Source organism: Emys orbicularis, chromosome 5 (assembly GCF_028017835.1).
Source record: "Emys orbicularis isolate rEmyOrb1 chromosome 5, rEmyOrb1.hap1, whole genome shotgun sequence".
Classification (NCBI taxonomy): Eukaryota; Metazoa; Chordata; order Testudines; family Emydidae; genus Emys; species Emys orbicularis.
The window spans coordinates 41,227,100-41,239,939 of NC_088687.1; the positions used below are offsets into that span (position 1 = coordinate 41,227,100).

The 12,840-nt window shown below is 39.1% G+C and overlaps 1 protein-coding gene across 1 annotated transcript in view; it reads left to right on the forward strand.

Annotated features, from left to right (window-relative positions):
• The first annotated feature begins 6,426 nt into the window (after positions 1–6,426).
• Positions 6,427–12,840, forward strand: part of SYNPO2 (synaptopodin 2) — a 116,644-nt gene continuing 110,230 nt past the window's right edge. The window contains exon 1 of the mRNA XM_065405358.1: positions 6,427–6,531. Coding sequence (XP_065261430.1) covers positions 6,427–6,531 — 105 coding nt within the window. The remainder of the gene's footprint in view (positions 6,532–12,840) is intronic.

A 12,840-nucleotide genomic window follows, 5' to 3' on the forward strand; every position in this document is an offset into this window, starting at 1 on the left:
GTTATTTTAGGGTGTGGGGACAGGAAGAGACAATTGAGAAAATTGTTGCAGGATAAAACTTTTGTTTTATTCCTTTCAGTCCGAATTACATCAGCCTCCATTTTATCTTGCACAAATGTCACAAACATGGATTACTCCGCCTTTATCAGGATTCTTGTCAGATTTCTGACCAGTGGAGCAGAAATCCCGAAGGATGCAGAGAATGTGGAAAAAAAGATAAGAATAGCATTAAAAAGCAAGATACTCTGATGCATAAACATTTAAGAAAATCATAGGGCAAATGGGTTTTTCTTTAGTACTCATTGAAGAGAATTTCCTAGGGATTAGGAAGCTTTTGACCTCTCCATTATGGGTATGTGGGAGTCACAGACTTCAGTTGTGTTTTTGTCACTGGGTTATATGCAACAAGCATGGTCCTAAGAAAATAGAAGTCACTTGAACTGAATACAACTGTATTAACATACAAAAAATGTGAAAAGAGGAATTATACTTTGCTTTTGGTATCCTGGCAGGACCATGATATTGGCTTTCAGTCCTAGCATCACAGAATAGTGTATGCTCCAGGTTAGAAGCAAGCCAACAGCTGCTGTCATCACTTCAGAGTTTTCCCTACCATCCATCAAACCAGCTCCTTCTTCCCCTGGAAAATGTTTCCTCTGCTTCTATCATATCAAGGGAATAATATGTTATAACACCACTTAGATTTCAAAAGGTATAATCCAATAGCACACATAGTAATACTGTAATACTATGGTCTAATTTTGGTTGCTGGATTTAGTGTGCAGGTGCGGGGTGGTGTTGGTGGCCTATGATAGACAGGATGTCAAACTAGATAATCTGGTGGTCCCATCTGGCTTTATACTCTATGACTACATACTAAAGCATTCTACAGTAATAGCCCCCAAACTGTCACACTACTATTGCATTGCTGCACTACTGTAGAAAACCAATTTTTTTCTAAACTCAGAGAAATGTCAGTAACACTGTACAGGTATGCAGATTCAACTTATTCCCATTATTGTGGCCACCTTTGTCTTTATATGTTTAGATTCAGAATGTTCCTCCTTGCCTTATTGCCTAAAAGAACAGAAATAGAGTTGGAGGAAACAGCTTTTAGGCATGCCTGAAAGGGCAGCCCAGATGCCAAGGGTTCAGGTAGGCTATATGGAGGCAGTTCTCATATGGTATGCACTAGACTAGAGTCAACCAGTTCCTGACTTTTACTCAGTGCTAGAATCCTCTCTGTTGATGAGTGATGACCTAACCTTTGTTTGTGTTTGTTTGTTTCCGGTCACAGTTTTTACACAGTTCTCTTATGTGGTAAAAAAAGGTAGAACTCTCTCTCCATGTACAAATTCCAAAAACAAATATGTGACCACCCAAAGACAGGTGCATGTAATTATGGTTCTCTTTCATGTAAAACTGCACTCATCCTGCTGTGCAGAAGATCAGATATGGGAAGATAAATGTTATCTTTTCCTTTTGACTTAATGATTTTAAAAAGCCTAAAAACAAGCTTCAGGTGTCCTGATAATAGTGTACAAATAATTCCACTATTTGATCATAGAAGTTCTTAAAGTTGAAGGTCAGATGGATTATGAGAGTCACTTTCTACTACAGCACCACAGGGCAGCAATATGAAAATGCTGTCATTTTAGATGGGAGGGTTGCTGTCTCTTGTCCTTTGTATCGAGCTGTAAAAATATTTTGCCGTAGAGGTAGTAAAAAGTTGAAGGCTGAGAAAAATATTTTTCTATCTACTTTATCAAGTCATCATTGCCCTTTGTAAATTGAGGAAGACAGAGCACAGTGGTGGCAGGAAAGAGATGACTAGCTTGTCCAGAGTCAGATAGCAAGTAGGGCTGTCAAGCGATTAAAAAAACTAATCGTGATTAATCGCACTGTTAAACAATAATAGAATACCATTTATTTAAATATTTTGGATGTTTTCTACATTTTCAAATATATTGGTTTCAATTACAACACAGAATACAAAGTGTACAGTGCTCACTTTATATTTATTTTTGATTACAAATATTTGTGCTGTAAAAAACAAAAGAAATAGTATTTTTCAATTCACCTCAATCAAGTACTGTAGTGCAATCTCTTTATCATGAAAGTTGAACTTACAGATGTAGAATTAGGTACAAAAAATAACTGCATTAAAAAATAAAACAATGTAAAACTTTAGAGCCTTCAAGCTCACTCAGTCCTATTTCTTGTTCAGCCAGTCGCTCAGACAAACAAGTTTGTTTACATTTGCAGGAGATAATGCTGCTCGCTTCTTGTTTACAGTGTCACCTGAAAGTGCAAACAGGTGTTCACATGGCACTGTGCTAGATGCGCTAAAGATTCACGTCCCTTCATGCTTCAACCACCATTCCAGAGGACATGCGTCCATGCTGATGATGTGCCAAGACTACTTCTCCCCCTGCTTTCCTGCCCTACCAGCTTGGGAATTCAGTGTCCTGCCTGGTCTGAGCCAGACCTGCTAGCCTGCTGCAAACCCAGACCCAGGTCTGGACCACGTCCCATAACAGCTGTAGGCTTAATTGAAAGCAGCTTAAGAAGTGTTCCTGTCTTTAACACTCAGATGCCCAACTCCCAATGGGGTCCAAACCCCAAATAAATCCGTTTTACCCTGTGTAAAGCTTATACGGGGTAAACTCATAAATTGTTCGCCCTCTATAACAGTGATAGATATGCACAGCTGTTTGCCCCCTCCCCCACAGATATTAATGCATACTCTGGGTTAATTAATAAGTAAAAAGTGATTTTATTAAATACAGAAAGTAGGATTTAAGTGGTTCCAAGTAGTAACAGACAGAACAAAGTGAATTACTAAGCAAAATAAAACAGAACACACAAGTCTATATCTAATACAGTAAGAAAACTGAATGCAGATAAAAACCTCACCCTCAGAGGAATTCCAGTAAGCTTCCTTTTACAGACTAGTCTTCTTCTAGTCTGGGTCCAGCAATCACTCACACTCCCTGTAGTTACTGTCCTTTGTTCCAGTTTCTTTCAGGTATCCTTGGTGGGGTGGAGAGGCTATCTCTTGAGCCAGCTGAAGACAAAATGGAGGGGTTTTCCAGGCGTTTAAATAGACTTTCTCTTGTGGGTGGAGACCCCCTCCTCTCTCCTATGCAAAGTCCAGCTCCAAGATGGAGTTTTGGAGTCACATGGGCAAGTCACATGTCCATGCATGACTCAGTTTTTACAGGCAGCAGCCATTGTTTACATGCTACCCTGAACGTCCTCAGGTAGACTTCTTATGTGGATTGGAGCCTTCCAAGATTCATTGTCCTTTAAGTGTTTCTTGATTGGGCACTTAATTTGCACATTCCTTTCTCAAGAAGCTGACCAAATGCTTTACTAAGGCTACTTAGAAATCAAGCAAGTACACAGCCAATATTCATAACTTCGAATACAACAATGACACATGCAGTCAAATAGGATGAATAGATTCAGTAGATTATAACCTTTACAGAGATATGTTACATGGCATATGTAGCATACAACATATTCCAGTTATGTCATATATACATTCATAAGCATATTTCCATAAAGCCTCATGGGGTACACTGTCACAGGTACCTTCTTTGCGTTTTGTCAAATCTGCAGTGAAAGTGTTCTTAAAACAAACAACATGTGCTGGGTCATCATCCGAGACTGCTATAACATGAACTATTTGGCAGAATGCGGGTAAAACAGAGCAGGAGACATACTATTCTTCCCAAAGAGTTCAGTCAAAATTTAATTAAAATGTTTTTTTTTAACGAGCATCATCAGCATGGAAGCATGTCCCCCGGAAGGGTGGCCAAAGCATGAAGGGGCATACGAATGTTTAGCACATCTGGCACATAAATACCTTGTAATGCTGGCTACAAAAGTGCCATGCGAATGCCTGTTTTCAATTTCAGGTGACATTGTAAATAAGAAGTGGGCAGCATTATCTTCCGTAAATGTAAACAAACTTGTTTGTCTTAGCGATTGGCTGAATAAGAAGTAGGACTGAGTGGACTTGTAGGCGCTAAAGTTTTACATTGTTTTGTTTTTGAGTGCAGTTATGTAACAAAAAAAATCTATATTTATAAGTTGCACTTTCATGATAAAGAGATTGCATTATGGTACTTGTATGAGGTGAATTGAAGAATACTATTTCTTTTGTTTATCATTTTTACAGTGCAAATATTTGTAATAAAAATTATAATATAAAGTGAGCACTGTACACTTTGTATTCTGTGTTGTAATATAAATCAATATATTTGAAAATGTAGAAAAAATCCAAAATATTTAATAAATTTCAATTGGTATTCTATTGTTTAACAGTGCAATTAAAACGGCGATCAATCGTGAATAATTTTTTTTATTGCGATTAATTTTTTTTTAGTTAATTGCGTGAGTTAACTGCGATTAATTGACAGCCCTAATATCAAGCACAGCTTCTTCAGTCTGAGGTATTTGATTGGTATCCTCTTTCAGAGAGTAGTTCTAAATTCATTGTGATCATCTGCCAGGATTTTCCCAAAAGTAATCTATGAATATACCAAAGTATGATAGTGTTTCTTCTCCAGTGCCATAAATCTGCATAACACTTTGCAGTCATAAGAAAATATAGTCCATTCCAAGAAGGCTTTGCAATTTAGGGGCCAATTTTTCCTACTTTTTATCTAAGGTACTTATATAACCTCCCATCACTGAACACTTTACAATCTTTAATGTATTTATCCTCTCCCCTGAGAGGTAATGATGTGCTATTATGCTCTTTTTACAGATGGCGATCTAAGGCACAGAGAGACTACAAGGTTGTCTACAGGACCAAGACTGTGGCAAGCTAGGGTGTGAATCTAGATCGCACAAGCCTGCTGCAGTCTCGCTGCCTGTGTGGGGCCTGCTGACGCATGTCAACAGTTTATTAGAGCACTTTGAGCTAGTGTTATTTGAGTACTAGATCAAAGCACATTAACTAACTGTTAAGTCCCAGTCTAGCTCACTCCCTATTGGGTCATCTTTCCTCTTCTATAATATGGCCTGCTCTGGTGGATGAATTCCAACCATCTGTGGATAGTGTCAGTAAAGCCAGTTGCTACACCTCATGTCTAGTCCCCCCTTCTCAAGTGGTGGGTATGCTGGGGGCAAGTCTGAGAGGAAGGAGACGTGGCTGAAGTGCTACCATGCTTCAGTGATGCTCTGGGGGCATACTGGTGCCTTGAGACCTAAGTTCCCTCTAAGCTGCATGGCCACGCAGCTGCCTATTAAGTGCTGTGCAGGCGCTCAGGGCTGCAGGGTGGGAGAGATGCCCCTCCCCCGGCCCCAACCCAGCCCCGCCCCGAACTTGCCATGGCTGGGGGACAGGCGCTCCTTGTCCGGTCTTAAACCTGCCACGGCTGAGGGACAGGCATCCCTCCCCTGGCCCCGACCCAGCCCACACCCTCAGCTAGAGCTCTTACCCCTCTGCACCCCAACCCTCTGCCCCAGCCCCGAGCCCCTCATACCTGGCCCCACCCCAGAGCCCACACCGCCAGCCGGAGCCTTCACCCCCCCTACACCCCAACCCTCTGCCCCAGCCCTGAGCCCCCTCCCACACTCCGAACCCCTCAGACCCACCCCGCCACATGAATTTTGTTATGTGCACCAATATGGAGGTGATGTATCACACACCACCTCCATATTGGTGCACATAACAAAATTCATTCCGCACATGGGTAGGAAAAATTAGAGGGAACACTGCTTGGGACCATAAACTGGCTGGCACAATTTAGAAAAGCCTGAAGGCTGCATGAGGACTGGGCCAGCATAGAACCAGTTCCAGAATCAGAAAGTCACAACTGCCTCTTTTACCTACTCCCAAAGCTGCAGCGAGTGCATAGTGGGTAGTGGTAGGAATCTCAGAATATTATTTATTCAGATAATCTTAATGGAGTTTCTCATATTCTCTATTCCCTCCTTTGTTTGGAGTGTGAGATCAAGAAATACAGAGATTAAAGTTTAACAAGCCTGGTACCATGTACAAAATATAAACGTGGTCTTAAATCATCACTGGGAAATTTACACTACTTGCTCTGGTGTTTTGATGTAGCTGTCAAAGGCAGAGGCTCTTGTGGTTAAATATAGCCTTTTTAGCCTCATGGCTCAGTCTCTTTTGTGTGTGGTTTCTCAGCATTATTTTACTTTACTCTGAAGGTGGGCTGAGCATAGGAGAGTCTGACGAAACAGTGGGCTGGGCCCTTGATCTGTGAGAGCTCCTGCATTCTTGTGAATGACTACATTATACAGAGCAGTACGCAGCAGCAGCAACAGAGTGGTGCTCTGCTCCTCCAGCTCTGCCTGGCAGGCAAGCCTCAAGTTCAGTGAACATCTACAAAAGCTAGAGAACTTTTCATCTTCCTCTGCAGATGAATTCTGCCTAACTGCACCAGGAAAATGGGCACAGGGGATTATATCTGCATTTCCATGAGTGGAGGGGCACCTTGGGGCTTTAGACTGCAAGGTGGCAAGGAGCAAAAGCAGCCTTTGCAAATCGCTAAGGTAGGACAATGAGAGAGATGTTATAAGTGTGTTACGACAAGGAGGGAAAGAAAGAAAGAAGCTTGTTGTGATCTATATAGCTTCCAGTCAGAAGCCTTGAGGCAAGTTTTATTGTGGGGCTGGCTATGTTTGTTGGAAATGTATTTGGGGAGCTGCTTCCACAGGTGCAGATAGTGATTTTTTTTTTAAATGATAGGTAATTCTTACCTTTTGATTACCTACAAGTACCACAGCTGTTTTCTTGCATGGGAAGGGCAGAATCTTATGAGATGATGAGTGCCTTCTGTGCCTACTGAATTCATTGGGTGTGGTGGAAGTCACTCAGCACCACACAGGATTGGGTCCCCGGTTAGCAAACCCAATTTTGACTATTGATCTGTGACACTTTCTCTAGTCTTGGCATGGAATAAATAAATGATTTGGCACAAGAAAGTGTTCCTACTATTTTGGGACTCCTGGAAAGCATTACCCAGAGAGTCATCACTTCATATTAATGAAAAGTATATTATCTGGAAATAGCTTTAATAGTTGCCAAACATGCCCTGATATGTATTTCATGGATTATAACCTGAAAATTGTTGAGCATATCACAGTTTATATTTATATATGAAGTGAAAGTACACAACAAAAAGTCTAAAACAACTTGAAATGGTCTCAAACCATGACATTTTGGAACAATTTTTTTTAAGTAGTTTGATATAAAATAAATATTCATTTTATTACAGACTATGGTTTTTCATGGTTATTAGGAATTGTAGAATGATAGCCGTGTTGCCACATTATGTCATCTTAGACAAGGGGCCATTCTGTCCCCAGCTATGGTATAAGCACAAATTCAATACTGCGAGAGCAGATTTTGGACTAGTGAATATAATAATATAATAAATCCTGTCAGATTAATTTGAAGTCCAGAGATTAACTTGTATTTTATACCAATAAAATAAAAAAGGAAACAAGAAAAAAAGGGGTATATACATTATCTCATAGTACTCAGTACTAGGTAGGTTGATAAATTTTTAGGAATTTGATTTTGGGGCATTATTAAGCTAGTTCTTTAATCTTGTACTTCTTTTAGCTGGTAATATACATACTAATTACAGTTGCATTAAACTAATTGGGTTAGTTAGTTTTTCCAATTAGCAGAAATATTAGATATGGGAGAAAAGGATTTTACTTGTTTAAAACCAAGGGCTTGTGTCCGTTCTTTTGCTAGGAAAATAACATCTTTCATTCTGTTTTCTCTGAATTACTTCTAGCCATAAAATTAATCTTATTCAATAGTCAAGCTGCAGTTTATTGAACGTATTTTTCTCTTATCACTTGTAAGTATCATTGTCTCTTAACGTTTATTTTTAAATATTTCACAGTACTCTAACAGTGTTTTTTGTTTAAAAAAATCAAAACCTGTTTGCACGCAACTCTTTCTTTGCAAGTAACTTCATCAATAGTAGGTGATGGTGGAATCCTGCCACCTAGTGAAAACATCAAGGAATGCAAAAGTCATAGCAGATGGGTAGAACTGGGGTAGCTTTTGTTTGTCAAAGCAAAGCAAAGCAAAACTATGGTAGTTTTGACACAAGGTTCAGGTATGGCCCATCTCTGTTACAGACAAAGATGGGTAAAGTCAGGGGTTTTACAAAAAACCAAAAACCCAAAGATAGTTTGGATGTGTCCTAAGACTAATGCACCAAAACCACTAAACCACTTGAACCCTGAGGTTGGGAGAACTAGCCAAGTGATTACAGTTGTGACTCATCTCTAAAAGCAGGAACCAATAGTTTTTAGAAAGGATCATTAAGGAAAGTATGTGTTTTACTTGTAATTAAAACCAATCAAATGGCCAAGTAATGCAAAAACTTTAGAACAAGCTTTATAAAAACAAAATGATATATATTTGTAAGGTACTGTTGGTAAACTAATGTCTCATGAAGTTGATTATGGGTACCAGAGTTTTAATTCCTCAGCTGCTCGTTATGATATGGCCCAGATCACCTGTCATTTTTGACTGGCCCAAGACTGCTCCTTCACAAGGCCAAGAACTTTTTTGGAAACCCAACTTGTCAATACCTTTCCCACAACATGCCTTTTCCTATCATGACCAACCATGGAGAGTACTGTTAAAATCCAGCCAGGGCTCAATAGGGGCCTGCTATCTGACTCCCCACAAGATGTTCTGAATTGGCAGATCTCCAGGTCAGCCAGCCGTGTCTACTGGATGGGTTGCACTGACAGGTTCTGGGTGCCCAGGCAGATTAGGGTTTACTTGGTGCCCTGCATATCAACAAACACAGGCTCTGTCAGACCAGCAAGAGAAGTGAATTTCAGAGTAAGGGTTTGTCTAGACTGGGAAAACAAGTTATGTTTGGGAATGTATTAGCTAACACACTTTAATTAATGTGCACCTGCGGCATGTTGTGTTTAAAAAACATCAGCTGTTTGAGGATAACCCTAGTCTGCCCCCTATGGTTGACCATGACCAACTAACTCAACATGAATTGCCCAAAATAGTGTTTAAAGCTGTTAGTTAAAATGGAGAGCGACAAGGTGGATAAGGTAAGATTTTTTATTGGACCAACTTATTTTGGTGAGAGAGAGACAAGATTTGAGCTTACACAGAGCTTTTCTTTAGGTCCCTTTTTATATATAACTCATTTTCTAACATGACTTATTTTTGCTGTCTAGACAAGCCCTAAAAGGCCCCTTGCTGAACATATCCTGCTGTCAGTCTTCAGATACCAGGCCCTTCAGCTGCTTTTAATTTTGGGGTCACAATACAGGGAGAGAGTCAATCTCTAACATGGCTAGGACCCAACCCCTATATGGCTTATAAAACACTAATGAATTGTACCCGAGCATGAACTTTTCTCAGTATTGTTTCAGGTTGTTTCAAACCGTTTGCGTTTCACTTTCGGTTTCAGGTTCCTTTTGAACAAAATATGGTGAAATTAAATCCATATTGAAACCCCTCCGCATCTACTTGTTGCAGAAGTTCCTGAGTCTAACATAATTATGTAACCAACTGCCATATGGTTCATTACTGAACCTGAGGTAAAACAGTCTAAAAAAAAAATATCCAGAGACAGCAAAACGTTTTGTTGAGTGTTATGGCAAAACGTTTATGAGCACTAAAAATGTTTGTATGGAACCTAGTTGGTTTTGTTTGATTTGAACTCTAAACTAGCCAAATATCTCATGGCTTCAGGTAGGGCTGTGAATAATAGTTACAACAGAACATGAAAACCTAAAAAGTAAAGGTTTTCACTTTCAGTTTCATGTTTTGAGTAAAGAAAAAAAATGCCTTTTGTGTGAAAGCAAAACTTCTTGGGTGCAAAGTCACTGGATAAAGAATTGCAAAATGGTTCCTCTTTCCCCCCAACGCCAACCCCAACCCCAAATACACAGCTTTTGACATTTCAGTGCAATAGGATTGTAGTTATGCACTTGTAGCTTGGTATGGTTTAAAACAAAGGAAGGGAAATTTGCAGTGGATTTTATTCCATTTTATAAAGACTATTCTGAAGCCTATAACGAATTCAGTTGTGCTAAAAAAAGCATGTAAAGTCTCTAATATTGTTTTTTTCAAAAAAGGCCCAGTCCTTCTACCAATTGAGATATAGGTTGTTCTGCCATGATATCAATGAGAGAAGGCTCAGACCCAAAGTTTGTGCTGACAGAGATAAAATATGGTAGTGTGACACCTTCGGAGAGGAATCTTTTTATTGGCATAATCTTTTTTTACCAGTGTATTCTCAGAGCTGATCAGAAATCAATAAGCAGTGTGGCACACTTCTCAATAGTGTTAATTTTCCCACAACCTCACAGGGAATTAGAGACTGTTCTTCTTTACCTTTAGTGGTAAATCTTTTTTCTTTTAGGGGGAGAAAGGATTAAATGTCCTTTGAAGCGTCATGGGGTTTGAGTATTGGAAGTTATGTTGCTTGAATAGTTCTACTCTGCAAAGTCTTCTAACTTTAGTTAACAAGATTTTGACATAGCTACACGTGAACTCATTTGCTTACATATTTGTTACACATAATGGATCAAATTAATCCATGGTATAACTCCATTAACTCACCTGATGTCAATAGAACTACAAGAGGAATTAATCTAGCCCATTATATATATAATGGATGTTAAGTGTTTACTACGAAAACTCACATAACAAGGTGGGAAAGTCATGTTTTTCTTTGAAGTGGTTTTCTGGATATTATTTTTTCTTTAATTTAGTTTTTATATTTTATAAAATTAAAAACTTTAAAAAAATCCAGGTCCTTCACTTATGTTATGGTGGACAGAGAAGGCACATGAACATAAAGATAAAAAATGCCATCTTAATTTCATGCAGCCTGGCTTTTTAGACAGTTTCATTGTTATTTCAGAACCATTCCCCTGATTCAGGAAAGCATGTAAGCATATTTTGCCCTGAATAGGGATGCATATGTGAATCGGGGCCTTAGTACATGTATTATACACTGGTCTCAACCATTCTGTACTCTTTATTACTCTGAATAGCTAAGTATTTATTTTTTAAAACAAAACATTCATTCTAATAGATGAAAATCAGTAAAGCCACTTCATTCTCTTTGAGCAATACTATGAATATAAACATTTTGTCACTGAAAAGAATAGCTCTAGTTTACTGCATCCATAGAATGCTCAAACTCTTTTTTTTTAATTAAGTAAAACTCTGTTAAATATTTACAGAATTATTAGCCATAAGTATTAATGCTATGTTTGGAATCATACCTAGAGGATGAGGTTTTCTGTTTGATTATTCCTAGCAAAAATAATCCTGAGAAAATTCTTAAACTTCCAGGGGGGAAAAGCTCTACCTCTCCATCAGCTCTTAGATAAAGCCATTTTGCTGAACACAGAAAAAATAATTGATTTCAGGGGGGTTGTGTGGGGCTTTTTGTGTTGTTGTTGTCTTTGAGAGTGCGCCCGCCGCCATGGATTATCTTATTTCCCTCGCTGTTCCACACCCCCTCATCCTGTGTTCTGCATCACATCAGAGCTACTATTCGCTGGCTGTAGAGGCCTGGCTGAGTTTCCCTCCAGAACACATCAGTTCTGCACAGTACACGTACTGCACCAGGCACCAATGAGAGCAAAATCTGTGCAGCTTTTCCAGCTCCTGCTGGCTCAGGAAGCCAGAAATAAACAATTAGGCCCACTGACTTCAATCAAACTATTCTGACGGTCACCAGTTGAGGATCTGGCCCTTACTTTTTTTTAACATTGTTGGCTCCTTGAGCCTTATAGGAAAATATATGCACATGCATTAGCTGAGTAATCAAAAATATATACCTTGAAAGTTTAGGGGGGAATCCTCCTGATTTTATTTTTTAAAGCATTATTGATTTTAGTGAAGGGTATGAGGCTGACAGTGTTAAAGGCTAAAGATGACTGTCCATAGAATGAACCCCCTAGCAGAGGAAAGTCTCATTAGGGTAGACTGGCAAGTAAGGCATATTTACACACAGTCTTTTGCCTGAGGAGTTGTTTGGAGGGGCTGTGTTTCTTTTCTGAAGAAGTTTTTATTAAGTCCTGTAACTGATACTGACCCAATTTAATAACCAATAAAATTTTGCCTGTGCACATAGGACTTGATCCAACGCCTATTTCAGTCAATGGCAAACTTCCATTCACTTCAGTGGGGCAGCAGGAGGCCGTTATAGAGATTTGATTAAAAATCATTTTGAAAATTGAAAAACAATAAATTTAGTTTGCCAAAATCAAGTGGAAACTGCCTAGTTTTGAACTCTGATGCTGAAATACTATGTTTGTCTTTCTGGCACTGAGTAGATAATGAAAAAGAAATTCTTTCTAATATACCTTTACCACAGGTGGGGTTATCTGGGCTTCCAAAGTGTAGGGCTGTGAGTTTTTAAGTCATTTCACTGCAGAGGGAAGGAAGGAAAGCTTTGTACTCCAGCAGCAATGCCAATGGAAGTGTTTAGTACTAAGGCACTAGTGTAGTACTGCACAGCAGAACTGACACAACTGTATACCCTGTTTGGATATGCAGCCTCCATACCAAACTGTTTTTGGCATACTTTCCAAAAGCATTTATGCAAATACAATATGGTCTGGATATATGGCAAATATTCATTTGTGTTTGTTTCTAATAGATAAACTTCAAAACTTTATGCCAAGAGAGTTTTCAGTGGGAGAGAGTACATATTGGCTCAATATAAATAACTTAAGAAAGTAAAGTCTGTATCTAAATACTAAACTTACATTAGCTCCTTTGTGTAGCGCTTTGCTTCATTGTTTGAATTCTTTGCTGGAAACATTTAAAGTGTATTG